The sequence below is a fragment of the Trachemys scripta genome, chromosome 1 (genome assembly GCF_013100865.1).
Source record: "Trachemys scripta elegans isolate TJP31775 chromosome 1, CAS_Tse_1.0, whole genome shotgun sequence".
NCBI classification, from domain to species: Eukaryota; Metazoa; Chordata; order Testudines; family Emydidae; genus Trachemys; species Trachemys scripta.
Window position 1 is genome coordinate 318,844,597 of NC_048298.1, and position 17,740 is coordinate 318,862,336.

Here is a 17,740-nt window from a genome sequence, read left to right on the forward strand (position 1 = left end):
AAACTCACAAAGTAGGGCTATTATCTAGCTAGTGCAGTGAGGCACCTACACTATTTAAAAATCAAACTAAAAAAAAGAGACTCCTCCAAACCAATTTTTTCAATTAACTGAATTCTAAACCATTTAGTAATACCTCCCAGCTAATATGTATGTATAACAAGGTGTCTGTTCCTACATTTTGTTTACTGTGATTTGTTAATTTGCAAAACATCCATGCAACACTGGGCTTTTTTTTTTTTTTAAAGGATTGTCTATCAATAGCAGAGTGAGCCTAAAAGAAAGTTTGGTATATATTCTAACTAATTATCAAAAATCTTAAAATGCAAACAGAATAAAACTTTATTTGTTAAAATTTCAACCTTATCCAAACAGTTTTCTAAAAGAGTCTTTGAAGGAAAAAGTAACCCTCCAAAACATTTTGGAAATTAAATGGCAATGATATGCTTACAGAATAATCAGCTGTACAGTGTATCTATATCAACAACATTTCTATCACATACCCCTACATTTTCAAATGTTACTTGGGAGTATGCTCCAAGTCTCCTATTGGGGCTAACTGAAGTAAAGTACCTTAATCCCTTATACTGCTCAGGATGCTCTGTTCTCTTCATTCAGAGAATAGATATTTCTCTTTATGTCTAAAACTAAATGTTTTCCTTCAAATACAAGACTGAGTTTGAGCTACACTATGCTGGTAGCCATGAGACCATATCCAGATTTGGCCATGTTAGTATTTCTTAAAGTTGTCTTCGTGATTTATTATTATTCTCCTCACAAATAGAAAAGCTTGTCAGCTAGTTCCAGGCTTGGCTCTCTGTGAATGCTCTGACCCACCAGGAAGGTCAGCTTGTGGGCATACTGACAGGGCGCTGGCACTCTGATTAGACCCTATGAAACAAACATCAAATGAGTAAGACTGACATTCCCAGCGTGTATTGCTGCTTTCTGCTGAAAAAAGCAAACTATTTTTAAGATCCCAAGTGCCATTTCCATACATAATATAATCCCAGAATTCCTTTCCCGGCCAATGGTAGGCAGGAATTGCCCAAGTTTGTACTGATGAAATTTAGCCGATAGAGGGCACTCCTGCACAATGAAAACACCATCCCCTTTATTCAAAGGATATACCTACTGGAGAGGTAGGCCATTTCCCCCTCTCCCCCCGCCACTTTATTTTAGACTGCATCTGCATTCAATTTCTTAAATGCCTGCTGAAGGGAAGGATTCACACCTTCAGCTCTCCTCTTCCCACTCCCTCATCGAGACAAGTATAATCCCACTGAGGATCCCGAGTACATACTCAGGGGGCTAGCCTGGGCTGCTGTGGCTACCCTGCTATTTTTAGTGAGCTACCTCAATTAAAGCTAGTTCTGGTACACCAACATGTGCTGCAATTGCATATCTTGAGTGCAGTGTAGACATACCCAAAACGTCTCAACCTTGAAATGGAGTTACCACTTCTACAGCTGAATGTGTAATGCAGGCTGCCTGCCTATTCAATCATTGGCCTCTCTATTAAGTATGCCAATTAGTACCAATAATTGTGATATGGATACATGTCTACTAGGAACTGAATTAATATCACAAACACATTTTTCAGAGGGGTTTCAGCAAATAGATGCCTTTCAAAATAGCTCTTTGGCTACTAAGAAATTATCCTCTAGCCATTGTAAATATGTCCAACCAGCTCGCAGCTGGAGAAGCTGCTCCTCCCAGCATAGATGACATGGCGGAGGCATGTGGGATCAAGTACCCTTCCCAGATTTCTGCTTGGTGGGGGGAGGAGGAGGAGGAAGAAGGGCTCTGTCTTTCTCCTGCTGCACCTGCCCCCTGGCATGTTCAGCCCCTGTCCCTGGCAGCTGGGCCTGGGCAGGGAGTAGAGTGGATGGGGCGGGCCGCTGCCCCAGCCAGGCTCTCTCTCAGGCAGCTGCGTGCCACACAGAATCAGCAACCCAGAGCGGCCAGCTTCAGTCGCATGAGAAGTGGCTCCATACCACTCCCCGTCTGGGCCCGGCTGTCAGTGAGAGCAGTCTAACATGGGCCAGGGGGTGCATAGCAGGAGAAAGACAGAGCCCTCCCCGCAGATAACTGGTGAGGAGCGTGGCAGCTCCAAGCTCGGCGCAGTACGAAAGGGTTGCTGGGTAGAAGAGACATATGGGGCAGTCGTATGTCTTCCCCTTTACATTGTGCCCCCTACCCCAGCATCTGGAGGCACAAGTAATCTATGCCTCCCACCATAACAGCAGCAGGGTGGCTACTGTAATAACTGCACTGAATAATCAAATGTGAAACTATGTGTGATTTAAAACCAGCTGGAAAAATTACACTACTTTTAATGAAGATTGTATGTGACTATTTACTCACTGGCCAGTTGTAGTACAGGTGGCACATCTTGTACGTGAGGCGCTGCATGTGATCTGGTTTTAATCCACTGTTATCATACACAACGTTATAGTATGTGGGATTGACAGTTCCCTGACGTGCTAATTGGCTGATTAGGTAAAAGTCATACCTAAAGAATTTGGGAGGGGGGGAAAATAGCATTAGCTTATGTGCACTTGACAGTTTACCCGCACTGATATTGCCTATTAGTTCAAATGAAAGGTGGTTCTTTATCATTTAAGGGCCTGTGATCTCACTTTGCTGCTGTAAATCAGGAGTAACTCTACTGAAGTTAGGTTTCAGAGTAGCAGCCGTGTTAGTCTGTATCCGCAAAAAGAACAGGAGTACTTGTGGCACCTTAGAGACTAACAAATTTATTAGAGCATAAGCTTTCGTGGACTACAGCCCACTTCTTCGGATGCAACTCCTGTTCTTCTTTTTGCGGATACAGACTAACACGGCTGCTACTCTGAAATCAATCAGATTAAGGTTCTCTGGGCTAGATTCATATTTCCACTAAGGCCCCTGTACAGCAGTCTTGCAATGTAAAGGGGCCTTAGTGTAAATGAGAATCTGATCCTCCTCTGTTTATATTCTAGACAGGGCCCTGGCCTTGTCTACACTGCAGAGTTTTACCGACAAAAGGCAGCTTTTGTCTACTAAAAAGTGGAGGCAAAACCACTATAATGCAACTTTTGGTGGCAAATATGCCTTGTTTTGTCGACAAAACAAAACCATCCAGATGAGAGAGACAAGGCTTTTTGCGCAAAAGTTTTGTTGACAAAGTGCCAGTGTAGACACCGCACTTGATTTTTATTGCTTTAATTGGCCTCCAGGAGGTGTCCCACAATGCCCATCCTGACTGCTCTGGTCAGCAGTTTACCTGGCTGGAGGGCAGCAGATTTCAAACAACCATCCCCCGCCCCTCCCCTTTAAAGCCTGGGAATTTTTGAAATTCCATTTCCTATTTGCTCAATGTGGAGAGGTCTCATTGCATCTTCCCAGGTGACCATGGCAACCCCACGCATCAAACGCTCTCCTGCTGGACTACTAAGGAGCAGTGTTCCCTCTAATTTTTTTTACATCCATGTATAACACGTCACCTTCATATTGGTGCACATAAAATTCATTTGGTGGGGGTGGGGCCGAGGGTTTTGAGGGGCTCAGGGCTGGGACAGAGGGTTGGGGTGGGGGTGTGTGAGGGCGTGGGCTCTAGGGTGGGGCCTCGGGGTATGGGAGGGGGCTCAGGGCTGGTGTGTGGGGGCATGAGGGCTCAGGGCTGGGGGTAGGGTGCAGGTTCTGGGGATGAGGGGTGTGGGAGGGGGCTCAGGGCTGGGGGTAGAGTGCGGGGAGGATGAGGGCTACAGCTGGGGGGTGAAGGCTCTGGGGATGAGGGGTTCAGAGAGTGTGGGAGGGGGCTCAGAGCTGGGACAGAGGGCTGGAGTGTGGGCTCTGGGGGGGGGCCGGGGCTGAGGGGTTTGAGGTGCAGGCTCCCCCCAGCCCTCTCTCGCCACAGGGGAGAGGCACCTCTTGCTAGCTGTGGCAGCTCCGGTGGGGCTGGCCCTGGGCTCCTCTCCCCCGTAACTCTGACTGGCCTGGGCTAGGCCAAGGGAGGTTCTCCTCTCCCCACACCGCAGCAGGTCTGTGCTGGGGCCGGTGGAGAGGGACGCCTCTCCCCGCCGCAGCAGGCTTGTGCTGGGACCCGGGGGAGAAGCACCCCTCCTCTCCCCGCTGCTGCAAGTATACACTGGGGCCGGTGGGGAGCGGTGCCTCTCCCTGCCACCACAGGTCCACACTGGGGGAGAAGCATCTCTCCCCGCTGCAGCCCCAAGTCCTCGTGCAGGGCTTAATAGGCAGCTGCACAGCCACACAGCTAAAAGGGAACTTAGCTGAGGAGCTGCTGGATCTGCTCAGTATTTGGGGAGAGGCAGAGGAGGCTGTACAGTCCCAGCCATAGGAATTTCGATACCTATGGGTAGATTTCTTGAGGCTTGTTCGAAAAGGGGTATGACCGGGACATGGTGCAGTGCAGAGCAAAGACAAGAGAGCTGAGGCAGGCGAACCAGAAGGCGAGGGAGGCAAACCGTCGCTCTAGTGCTGCACCCAAGACCTGTTGGTTCCATAAGGAGCTGAACACTATCCTCAGAGGCGACCCCGCTGCCACCACCAAGAGCTCCATGGATACTTGGGCAGGCCTGGAGGTGACAGGAGGACTTAAACTGGAGGACAAAGTCGTTGATAAAGAGGTGGAGATAGACGATGATTTGGAGCCCATGGTGGAGTTGCCCAGTGGGGCAGGCAGCCAGGAACTGTTCACCACTCTGGAGGTGTCTAGCTAGTCTCAGCAGTTGCTCTGCAGCAAGCAAGAAGCAGGAGAGCACACGCCTGCTAAGCGGTTGTGCTTTGTGTAGTTGAAATTATAGCGATTAAAGATCACTTGCTAGTTTGCAATGCGAAGCTGAGCCCTCCAGTAGAATAAACCTTTCTACCAAAGAGGTCCAGCTTCTTCACATCCTTACTTTTGGGTGTTGGACCTTGCTGCCCCTGCTTCTCCCATTCATTTGCAGCTGCTATCACCATTGACCCAGGCTGAATGGGGGTATTTGTACCCCTTTGATGGCACAGTATTTTCTCTCTATCCCTTTAGTCATGGGAAGTAGAGAGGCGGGCGTCAGCCACAATGTCATGGTAGTGGTCTGAACGGTCTTTATGAGCAGCAAGTCACCCTCAAAGGGCCCTTGTGTCAAAATGTCCACAATAGGGTTCGTTGCCTCAGTCACCTCCTCCACCTGGAGTCCCAGATTCTGGGCCACTCTCCTCAACAGCTCCTGGTGAGGCCTGCTGTCCACTGGAGCTGATGTCACCAATGTCCCTGCCACCACTTCATCAGGGGTGAAGATGATGCCCAGGCTGGTACAGGGCCCTTCTGTTCCTCCAGCTTGCAGGGTCCGGCCTGTGCTGGTTCCTCAGTTTTGGTGCCAGGCTCGGCACCGGCCCTGATCTCGGTACTGGCCTCAGTGCTGTGTTCCTGTGTAGAACACTTACCCCTATCCCCCAGCCAACACTCACCATGTTTGGGGTGCTTGCCAACACATGTGCTTGCCAAGGGTCAGTGAGAAAGTGATTGTTGTTACGGGAGGTGCATTTTACTGAAATGTTTCAATGCTGTGTGTGAACTTAACAATCACGCTTCTGTATATTGTTTCTTATGCTTCTACAGATGTGGCTTCAGGGGCACCCTCTACACTCTCGCAGAGCATGTCGGCCAGATGATAAAGCACACGAGACAGAGCAAAGACAACATGTTTGGGGAGGTACTGCAATTCTCCAATGCAGAGAAAAGGGAATGCCAGGAATGAAGGGAAGCAAAAGGCAGGACAGAAAATAAAATCAGAAGTTAGTTAAGGACATTACTGTGCAGATGATTAAAGTCATGGAGGAGCAAATGCAGATGCGGAAGTCCTTAATAATGCTGCATACTGAGCAGATGCGTGCCCACCCTCCCGTGCAGCACATTCAGAACTCTTTTCCATGTCCCTCAACTCCACTCTCTCAATCCTTTCCGCTTTCTGAGACTTCTCTGTTTCCCATTCACTCCACCCCCTCGGGCAACTTTCAGAATGATAGCTGGACCTATGCACAGCTCTGAAAGTCTGCCCTTCCCTGGTACCTTCTTTTACACCTTCTTGTGTGTGTGTGTGTGTGTGTGTGTGTACACCAAGATATATACAGGCAGTTTAATCATTTGCTTACTGGAATTTAAGGCCCCAAAATTCACAATTGCTTCCTAGGAAAACTAGATGTAATGTAACACTGCTGTACCGAGCACAGGGATATACATTACTGGTTCTAATTTTCAAAGTGTTGCCTCAAAGCCTCCCTGATTCGAATTGCCACCTCCCCCCCCACCCTGTGCCCCCGATAGCCCTGGTATCTGGCTGCTCAAAATCAGCAGCCAGGCAGTCTGCCTCAGCACTCCACCCCTGAGCACACCTTTCACCCTTAGCTTCCCAAATATTACGCAACATACAACACGCAGCTGTGACCATGGGATTATTATCCTCATTGAGGTCTAACCTGCCACAAAGGCATCGCCAGCGCGCCTCTAATCTGCCAAAGGCACATTCCATGGTCATCCAGCACCTACTCAGCCGGTTGTTGAACCGCTCCTTACTGCTATCCAGGTTTCCTGTGTAAGGTTTCATGAGCCAAGAGGTACGCCAGGTCTCCCAGGATCACTATGAGCATTTCAACATCCCCCACTATAATCTTCTGGTCCAGAAAGAAAGTCCCCACTTGCAGCTTTCTGTACAGGCTGGTGTTCCTGAAGATGCATGAGGTGAGTTCAGGGTACAGAAATGTACAAGGCATGCTGTGTTTGTGTGCTCAACATTTCCTGTGCAGCTAATCAGTATGGCAGAAAAAACGGTTACCTACCTTTTTGTAACTGTTGTTCTTCAAGATGTGTTGCTCATGTCCAGTCCAAGCAGGTGTGTGTGTGCCACGGACACAGTTGCTGTAAGGTTTTTCCCCTAGTGGCACCCGTCGGGTTGGTCCAAGCGCCCTCTGGAATTGCACTTTCATGGTGCCACAAATAGGGCCCTGCCAACCTGGTACCTCTTCAGTTCCTTCTTGCCGTCTGGCTCCGACAGAAGGGTAGGTGGGTGGGTCTTGGAATGGACATGCACCTTCCTGGACCACTCCGCGTTTATGTCAGTGAAACACCCACAGTGATCCACAAGCACCTGCAACACCATGGAGAAGTACCCCTTCCTATTAATGTACTCTGTTGCAAGGTGGTCTGGTGCCAAAATTGGCATGTGTGCCATCTATTGCCCCTCTACAGTTAGGGAAATCCATTTCTGCAAAGCTGTCCACTATTTCACACACATTTCCCCGAGTCAGGGTCCTTCATAGCAGGATGCAGTTAATGGCCCTGCACACTTGCGTTAACGCAGCACCAACGGTCGACCTTCTGACTCCAAACTGATTCACGACTAACCAGTAGCAGGCTGGAGTCACCAGCTTCCACACTGCGATTGCCACATGCTTCTCTACCAATAGGGCAACTCTGGGTGCGATGTCCTAGTGCCGCTGTGCTAGGGTGAGCTCTGCACACAGTTCCAAGAAGGTGGCTTTCTGCATCCGAAAGTTCTGTAGCCACTGTTCGTCATCCCAGACCGGTATGACAATATGATCCCACCACTCCCTGCTTGTTTCCCGAGCCCAGAAACAATGGTCCACCATGTGCAGCTGTTCCGTGAATGCCAACAGAAATCTAAGTTGCTCCTATCCATATCACACAGCAGGTGAAGCAACTGGGAGTCCTGTTCCGGTAGGAACTTCATGATTAACTGCACTGCCATCCACAATGTTTTAATGACCGTTATCAGAGCATAGGAGAGCAGTGTGGGATCCAACCCTTCACACACAGATGCTAGGGTGCACAGCGAACAAGGGCTGTTGAAAAATGCCATGAAAGAAAGCTGGAAGCCCATAGAATGCTGGGATGGAAAACAATGCATCATGGGATGTTGAGCCCAGTCCCAAAATGCGCTGCGATCCACTCCACCTTCCCACAAGACTTAGTGGCAGAAGGTGTCGAGCTGAACAGTGGCATAGATACCCACAATGCAATGCTTACAATCAATGCTAGTGCCTGACGATAGATGGAGAGTAGTGTGAACATGCAATACCGATTTTTATTATCACGCTTTTTGAGTGTCGACATAACTTTTGTCGACAAAACTCTGTAGTGTAGACAAGGTCGAGCTTAAAAACTTGGCTGAAATGGGTTTGAAAAGGACATCAAAATGCAGACCTTTTTCCTTGTTAGGTTTCTGAGTCTGTCATCTCTGTATCAATGTCTATTAATGTAGCATCTTTGGCTAGTTACATTAATATTAATACCTATAACCAGTATAACAGAGAAAATAAACTTTAGGATTCTCATATGGGTCTGATTCACCCATGCATTACTCTAGCTTCATGCCAATGAAATCAATGGAATTACATCAACATAAACCTGGAGTAATGCACGGGCAAATCGGACTCCCATGAGAATCTTAAAGTTGTATTTTCTCTGTGGTTTTTTTTTGAGGATTTATCTTTTAAAATACAATGTAAAGATGAATGGATTATATTGATACGTACATTTTGTATACTATAACTGACATTTTAAAAAATTAATGCAGCTTATGTACTTTTTCAATTTGGTTAGTGTAATTCAACGCAGAACACTGTATATTTCACTTTTAATAGGAGTTTCAAAATCAGAATTTTTGTACAGGGATTAAACGTAAAATGAATTGTGTTTGCTGAAGAAATTCTACAAGCATATCTGAAAACAGATATATTTGCTCCTTCAAACAAATTATACTGTATGGTTGTTGAATTAGGAGAGCTGAAAACATTTCAGGGTGCCTTTCTAACCTGAAGTTTTAGAAGACTCCTGCTTAATAACATTATACTCCCTTAATCTGATATTCAAATTGTACTCTATGAAGGAGACAGCAGGTTCTTTCGGTTTGACGCAAGTATACTTGCCATTCAGGACGAGTAGCCTCTGTGTCAACAATAGTGCCAACAGGTGGGTTTTGCAGGCTTCTGTTTGCCTCTGCGAAGAATCGAGGAATGCATCTCTTCCTGACCACAATCACTGATACTTTGGGACTTGAAACAAAGGACAAATATAAAGTAGCTATAATAAATGATTTCATATTACCTCTTTCCTAGTTATAAAAGGACTAAGAATAGAAACAGGCAGATGGCTTGAATTATGTTGCCATATTTCATTCAGAATGTTCTACTTGTCTTTTTATAAAGCATATAAACAATGGATTATGTCTGAGACCTGAAAGAACTTATCAAGTTACATGATAGTGTCTGTAAGTCCTCAGTCTCTTTGGAAATCAGCAATGTCAGCCAGAATTTTATGTTTTCAGATATATTCTATAGGAAATGACATAATAGATACAAGTGCATTGAATTTGCTTTGATTTCTCCAACATGGAGGGGGAGAGAAGAAATTCTAGTTACCTGTAATTAGTAGTTAATTCTGTGAGGACACTAAGTAGTTGGGGGACTTCATAATCCACCACCATCTTCAGCTGGCCATCTGCAACACCATCACGGTATACTATGATGCGCGCAGGCAACTCACAATTATACTTGTGCCACTTGCTGATAGCGCCTATATTACATACCGCATCAGTAAGGAGAGAGTGATCAGGGTTTATTTCTTTTCAACCTAATTTAATATTAATATTCTTGTTTTCTTTTGTAACAATATGCAATCATTTTTTTTGATTGTGTCATAAAAATAATACTAGCTCTGGCTCTAGAGATAATAAATCTCCTCTCTGCTAAAATGTGTACTGTACTGTATGTGCTATTAATAGTAACAGCAAGTTCTCTGATGCATTTTTCTTTCACTTGAATATTTTTAATGCATTAATATACAACATATTATGTTATGAAACTTCTAGTACAAATTCATTCCCGGTGTTAATGACTCAAATAAATTGATTATATCTTTTTATTGTGATTTCCTGTATTTTATATATAGTTGGCTCCATCAAATGTTCATGATTTACCAAAAGCTAAACATAGTTTTTATCTATTCCAAGTACCAAAGAAAACTACACATGCTCGTATTTAAGATTCTGTAAATACAAACTACCTAATGCAGAACACTATATATTTCTGTGTATATCATAAACGTATACTACAAACACACATCCATCTTAGATCTATTTAAAACTGGACACAATTTATAATTAGGGCTGTCAATTAATTGCAGTTAACTACGCAATTAACACAAAAAATGAATCACTATCAATCAGTTTTAATTGCACTGTTAAACAATACCAATTGAAATGTATTAAATATTTTGGATGTTTTTATACATTTTCAAATATATTGATTTCAATTACAATACAGACTACAAAGTGTACAGTGCTCACTTTATATTATTATTTTTTATTACAAACGTTTGCACTGTAAAAAAGATAAACAAAAGCATAGGTGCCAACTCCATGGGTGCTCCAGGGCTGGAGTACCCATGGGGAAAATATTGTGGGTGCTTAGGACCCACCGGTAGCCCCCCTATCAGCTCCTCCCCATCCCCCAGTGCCTCCTGCCCACTGGTGGGTCCCGTGGATCAGCACCTCTCCCACCCTCCCCGCGCCTCCTGCCCACTGTTTCGTGGCATGCAGGAGGCTAGGGAGGTGCGGGGGGAGGAGGGAGTAGCGAGGACATGGCGCCCTCGGGGGAAGGAAGAGGCAGAGCGGGGCCAGGAAGAGGTGGGGCAGGGATGGGGCCTTGGAGGAAGAGGTGGAGTGGGGGCGGGAGCAGAGCCAGGAGTCAAGCATCCCCCAGCACTCTGGAAAGTCGACGCCTGTGAACAAAAGAAATAGTATTTTTCAGTTCACCTCATACAAGTACTGTAGTGCAATCTCTTTATTGTGAAAGTACAACTTACAAATGTAGATTTTTTTTGTTACTTAACTGCACTCAAAAACCAATGTAAAACTTCAGATCCTACAAGTCCACATAGTCCTACTTCTTATTCAGCTGATCGCTAAGACAAACAAGTTTGTTTACATTTACGGGAGATAATGCTACCCACTTCTTATTTACAATGTCACCTGAAAGTGAGAACAGTGTTCGCTTGGCACTTTTGTAGCCGGAATTGCAAGGTTTTTGTGCCAGATATGCTAAATATTCGTATGCCCCTTCATGCTTCGACCACCGTTCCAGAGGACATGCTTCCATGCTGATGACGTTCGTTAGAAAAATAATGCATTAATTAAATATGTGACTCAACTCCTTGGGTGAGAATTGTATGTCCCCTGCTCTGTGGTTTTACCCACATTCTGCCGTATAGTTCATGTTATAGCAGTCTCGGATGATGACCCAGCACATGTTGTTCATTTTAAGAACACTTTCACTGCTTTGACAAAACGCAAAGATACCAATGTGAGATTTCTAACAATAGCTTCTGCACTCAACCCAAGGTTTAAGAATCTCAAGTGCCTTCCAAAATCTGAGAGGGATGAAATGTGGAACATGCTTTGAGAAGTCTTAAAAGAGCAGCACTCCCATGTGGAAACTATAGAACCTGAACCACCAAAAAAGAAAATCAACTTTCTGCTGATGGCATCTGACTCAGATGATGAAAATGAACATGCAACGGTATGCACTGCTTTGGATCGTTATCAAGCAGAACTCGTCATCAGCATGGATGCATATCCTCTGGAATGGTGGTTGAAACATGAAGGGACATACGAATCTTTAACGCATCTAGCACTTAAATATCTTGCGACACCAGCTACAACAGTGCAATGTGAATGCCTGTTCTCTTTCAGGTAACACTGAAAACAAGAAGCAGGCAGCATTATCTCCCGCAAATGTAAACAAACTTGTTTGTCTGAGTGATTGGTTGAACAGGAAGTAGGACTGAGTGGACTTGTAGGCTCTAAAGTTCTACATAGTTTTATTTTTGAATGCAGTTTTTTGGTACATAATTCTACATTTGTAAGTTCAACTTTCATGATAAACAGATTGCACTTCAGTACTTGTATTAGGTGAATTGAAAAGAACTGTTTTTAGCAGTGCAAATATTTGTATTCTGTGTTGTAATTGAAATCAATATATTTGAAAATGTAGAAAACATCCAAAAATATTTAAATAAATGGTATTCTATTATTATTAACAATGCAATTAATCGAGATTAATTTTTAATCACTTGATAGCCCTATTTATAATATACCTGAAATATGCAAATTATGGGCCAAAGCCTACCACAGTAAATGGAAACATTTCCACTGATGTTAATGCACTTTGGATCAGGATATAAGTCTCCAGAGGCCAAAATCAAAGATGCAAGTTGCACACTGGAAATGGGTGTATATACTGTAAATAAACTGATGTAATTTACATGATGAAGAGTTGGACAAAAGTCACATATCTGAATTTGGATCTTTTTCTTTGCATCTGCTAAGCACCAATTCCTCAAAATAAAACAGAGTCCTGTTCTGGAATGGCAGAGAGTGAGATTTCCCTCCTCCTGTACCTGACCCCAGCCATCCCAAAAATAGAGCAGCAGCATCAGAACAAGGAGCAGGGTGATCCAAGCCAGCCTGAAGACCAATAGCAGCGGGCTCCTTGCCTGTTACTGCTACAGAGGGCTCTTCTATGGGGGAAGGGGGCGGGGGACGTGAGGAGCAAAGATTCTGCTAGACCAGGGATCGGCAACCTTTCAGAAGTGGTGTGCCGAGTCTTCATTTATTCACTCCGATTTAAGGTTTCGCGTGCCAGTCATACATTTTAATGTTTTTTAGAAGGTCTCTCTCTATAAGTCTATATATTAGATAACTAAACTAGTTATTGTAAAATAAACAAGGTTTTCAAAATGTTTAAGAAGCTTCATTGAAAATTAAATTAAAATGTTGATCTTACACCGCCGGCCCGTTCAGCCCGCTGCTGGTCTGGGGTTCTGTTCACCTAGGCCAGCAGCGGGCTGAGCGGGGCCTGCGGCCGGGACCCTGGCTGGCAAGGGTCCGGCAGCCAGAACCCCAGACCAGCAGCGGGCTGTGCAGGGTTGGTTGGTGACCAGGACCCCGCAGCCCACTGCCGCTCAGGGGTTCCATCCGCCGGCTCCTGCCAGCCGGGATGCCAATAGCCGGACCCGCTCAGCCTGCTGCCGGTCTGGGGTCCCGGCCCTGCACACATACAGTGGGTACCTACCTTCTCCCTAGTTCTGGCCCATTCTCTTCCTCTCTCTGCACTGAGCTGAGGGTGGGAGTGCACTGAGCACAGGGCTGGGGTGAAGGGTCTGGCCAGGAGCTAGAATGAGGGAGGGGACTCAGGGTTGGGGCTGGAGATTTGGGTGTGGGGCACTTACCTGGACAGCTCTCATTTGGTGCAAGGGGTGCAGGTGGGAATGTGTGTGGGGTGTGTGCGCAGGAGCTCCGTTTGGTGCTCACGGTGGGGGTGGGGATGTGGGGGGTGCATGGGGCGAGGGGGCGCAGGGTATGAGGGGGGGTGCAGGTGTCAGGGAGGGGAGGCTGGGTATATGTGGGGGTGCCAGAGTCAGTGCTGGGGTCATGGGGGGGTGAAGGAGTCAAGCAGAGGGCTAGGTGTGTGTGAGGGGGGTACAGGGCTCAGGGCAGGGGCCTGGGGTGTGTCCGGGGCACAGGGCATGGGCCTGGGGGGAATGCGGGGCTGAGGGCAGAGGGCTGAGGGCTCCCCCCACTCCTGCGGCCCCCAGCTAGCTCACCCACTCAGGGCCCTGCGGCGCACCCCACGAGCGCAACTAGCACCCCCCAGCGAGAGATTCCCCTCTGGCTGTGTCTGGAGGAGCCACTCTGGGCGGCGCATGACCCCACGGTATGCGAGCTCCTCTCCCCAGGGCTCTCTGGCCACCACTGATTCCCGCTCACCCGCACCTGCTGTGCATTCAGCGCCGCCAGGCCGCGGGGCTCTCCGCTCCTCCCAGCAAGTACTGATACATGGCCCCGGCTGGGCACCTCCTCCTGGGGACGCTCAGCAGCCGGCGCTGCTGCCACCGCCCGCCTCTCCCACCTCCACTGCCCCTGCTTACTGCTGCCGGGAGTCGGGACCGGGTCTGGCAGCGAACCCGCTCCCCCGGGGCGCCGCCAATCCACCATGGCCAGCTATACCAAGGCGTCCAGGTGAGCAGGCCCCTCCACGCCCCCGGGCAGGGCTCCTCGCTGGGTGAGGGGACGCGGGAGCCCACAGGCAGACCGCTGAGGCAGCTCCTCTCTGGGGCGGCGCGGGCTCTGCCCCTCACTGGCTGTGTGTGTCCTTGGGACTTGGTCAGGCAGCAGCGTGCCATTAAAAATCAGCTCGCGTGCCATCTTTGGCACGCGTGCCATAGGTTGCCGACCCCTGTGCTAGACATTCTCCCACTGAGCACGTGTGAGCCTCTGCTTTTTATAGGAAGTGGCGCGGAAGCCCCACCAAGGCCCATCACTGGACACTGGCAGCCTTAGCACTGGTGACAGGCACACTCATCATCTGCCCCTCTTAAAGTGACAGCAACATTGGAACCATCTCTCTGAAGACTTATACTACATCTACACTGCAGGCTTCTTTCGGCAGTGTGTAGCGTACATACTCAGCCTCCCAGCACAGATATAAACAGCAGTGTTGATGGTGAGACATGGCTTAGGCAAGTAAATATACATCGGGGAGGGGGGGTTGGCTATGTAACCAAGTACATACCTTACATGGCTCTGCTCGCCCAAGCCATGCCTCCCTGTCTATACTGCTATTTTTAGCCGTCTACTGACCTACTGCCTGAGCCTTTCCCTGCTGCAGGAAAAGACTCTGGTGGGGGAGCTACTGACACCTTTTGGCAATGCCAGAGCATTTTACTGAGTTGACACATACTGCAGCGAAACTACACATACCCTGCATGCTGCCAAAAGTGGTGCATAGTGTAGATGTAAGCCTTGGGAAGAGCACACTTGCTTCTTGGGAGGTTTTCTTCACAACCACAAGAGCTAGAAAGGGATTGGGGTGTTTTTTTGTTTTGTTTTTTGGTAGAGTTTAGATTCTACAGATGTTGAAGAAGTAGAAAAGAGTCCTAATCATGCTGGATGAGTGACATTTTCAAGGTTTCTTACTATATATTGCCATGTAATTTTGATTATATATTTAGATAGCACACTTGGTGAACCTTACTCTTTACAAATACATAATAAGTCAACGTTCCTGCCCCAAGGAGCTTACAAAGTGAGGACATGGGAGTAGTACTCCGTATAATGAATAAGGACTATTCCTGTGACTAAGGATTTACAAGTTAAAGCCCTAACTTATTATTAAAAGAACCAATGAAAGAATATAAGAATTTACAAAATACAGAGTAATTGGTGTAATAATGTTGTGCATCTGGTTTTAAAACTAGTCTGGGTAGCCAATTTCTGTAATAATAATAGTTTCTATAATACTACAGGTTCTGATGCATTGTGAAATTCATTTACACAGGAGATTAGAATGTAATGCAAACAATACATTGGGAAATAGCCAATAATCAACCTATAAACTGTATTGCTCTAACTTTAAAAGATACATGACATTATACCTTTCATGCAGACTTTTAAACAATCTGCGATATCAGTCCCTGTATTCTGAAGGATGCAGCGAGAGAACCACCTAAAAATAAGTAGTAAGTTACTAGGCAACCACTACAATAATGTTCTTCTGAGTTCTGCATTACTTTAACACCAAGTTTCCTTTACTATTGGCTGCGCGTCTCATAAATCATACAGCCATCACCTGAAACTACCAATAAAGGGAGGACTCTTTAAAGTAGGGATAGCTTAGGAGAATATGAAATCTAGATCCTGAGCAATGCAGTAGAACAGGTCAGACCTGCCTTATTCCCCAGGATTTATGAGCTACATTTTTCAAACTTGATGTCTAGTTAGCTCACACTGACTCCATTGGTAGATTAAGTGTTCAACAGCTCTGAAAATTAGCTAGTTGGTGTCTAAAGTTGGCCACCCAAAACACTGAGGAATCTGAAATTAGAGGCCACTTTTGAAAACTTGAGCTTCAACCTCTTGCTTTTCTTTCTTCTCTTCCTCTTCTTTCTTCATCTCTAACTGGGGTGTTGTAAGATGAATAGACTATATTTGTGAGGCACTTTCAGATTCTCAGTTGGAAGGTTCTATGTAAATGCTAATTATTATTATAATATGCAGAAGAAGGGGGTACACCAAAGAACTGGACTGAACATATATGAAGGGAACATTAACATCCATTCAGCACTGAGAAGTTGACCAACCATATCATGACAGCTTATAATGAACCCCATCAGGGCTGCCAACAAGTCTTTCCAGGTTCAGGATTGTGAAGACACTATCATGCACTAATAAAATAGCTGAATTTGCTTACAATGTTTGTTTAATTCTAGAGTTCTTCATAAATAATGCTGTGTGGTTTCAATGGTTTAAAAATACATCCTTACTGGATTACTGTAAAAAAATAGCTTTACTTTGAAAAAATTAAGTTTGTGTTGATTGCTGAATATACCCCCAAACACATAAACCATCACAATATTTAAGTTTATACAGACTTCTGAATGCAAAGAAATTTCTTTTTCTAACATTGACTCTATATCACAACAGTGAAATTAAATTGCCACCATTCTATCTTCTGAAGAGTCTACAGACCGAATACTGAATTAACAAACACTTGCCCTGACACTGTATGAATTAAGGATTTGCAATGAATTCACTATCATTATACCAGGTCCAAACTCCAAAAAGTTCTGAACTCATAAATAATAAACATTATTTTATATTTATATAGCACCTTTTATCCTAAAGCACTCCACTAAATACTATTCAAGTCATATACAGGAGTCACTTAATCTATCTTTGGGGCGAAAAAAGGCAGCTGTTTAATACTAAGACAGAAAGTGAAAAGAATACTATATCCAATTTAGTAGGCAGAATGTAATTACCTAATTCAGCAAAGACACCAGGGTTAACACCCATATTATTGCCAAAAATGCCCTTGCCTTTCAATAATACATGTAGCTGAATTTTACATCCTATCCAAAAAACAGCCCATTGATAGGCACGGACTCCGTGGGTGCTCCAGCCCTACAGCACCCACGGAAAAAAATATTAGTGGGTGCTTAGCATCTACTGGCAGCCAGCACCCTCATCCCTCCCAGTGCCTCCCACCCGCAGCAATCAGCTGTTCCGCAGTGTGCAAGAGGTGCTGGAGGAGAGAAGGGGAGAAACGGGGCTGGGACGTGCTCGGGGCAGGGGGTGGAACTGGGTGGGAAGAGGCGGGGTGGGGCCTTTGCGGAAGATGTGGATTGGGGGCCGGACCTGAGGCAAAGCAGGGGCAGGAAGAGGTGGGGCAGGGGCTTGGGTGGAGGGGTGAAGTGGAGGTGGGGCCTGGGGCTGAGCAGGGGTTGAGCACCCCGAGGGAAAGGAGGAAGCCAGCACCAGTGAGCACATCCAATGTGGGAGCAGAACCCAAGAGTCCCCCAGACCCACATGATACTCTTGATCCACATATACAACTACAATCAGTATTAACTGGAAGTGATGCCTAGTTCCCAAGGGCGTGATATTGTCTTTAACACGGAAGACACCTCAAATGGCTCATAACAGATGATCTTAAAGAGTATCATCTATTCTGTAATACTTAGGAACTGTTTGAGTGATGGATAGAATAAGGACACAAACTTACTGCTGTTGAAGTTGATGGTAAAACATCTATGGCTGATGAGCATAGGCTCATGTCTTAATGGCCATTTTTAAGACTTCTACAGTCTTTATGGATTTAAGAGTCATTTGAAGTTATTTCG

General features: G+C 46.0%; 1 protein-coding gene across 3 annotated transcripts in view; it reads right to left on the reverse strand.

Moving 5' to 3' along the window:
- Positions 1-297: 297 nt before the first annotated feature.
- The window catches only part of PIWIL4 (piwi like RNA-mediated gene silencing 4), a 56,488-nt gene continuing 39,045 nt past the window's right edge, over positions 298-17,740 (reverse strand). For 2 of the 3 annotated variants that reach the window (XM_034758930.1, XM_034758929.1), the window contains 5 exons: positions 15,494-15,564; positions 9,421-9,574; positions 8,929-9,054; positions 2,365-2,512; positions 298-888 (listed from right to left, as the gene is read on the reverse strand). In XM_034758930.1, the coding sequence (XP_034614821.1) occupies positions 772-888; positions 2,365-2,512; positions 8,929-9,054; positions 9,421-9,574; positions 15,494-15,564 (616 nt within the window). In that variant the 3' untranslated portion in view covers positions 298-771. The remainder of the gene's footprint in view (positions 889-2,364; positions 2,513-8,928; positions 9,055-9,420; positions 9,575-15,493; positions 15,565-17,740) is intronic. The other variant, XM_034758931.1, reaches the window with a different exon arrangement.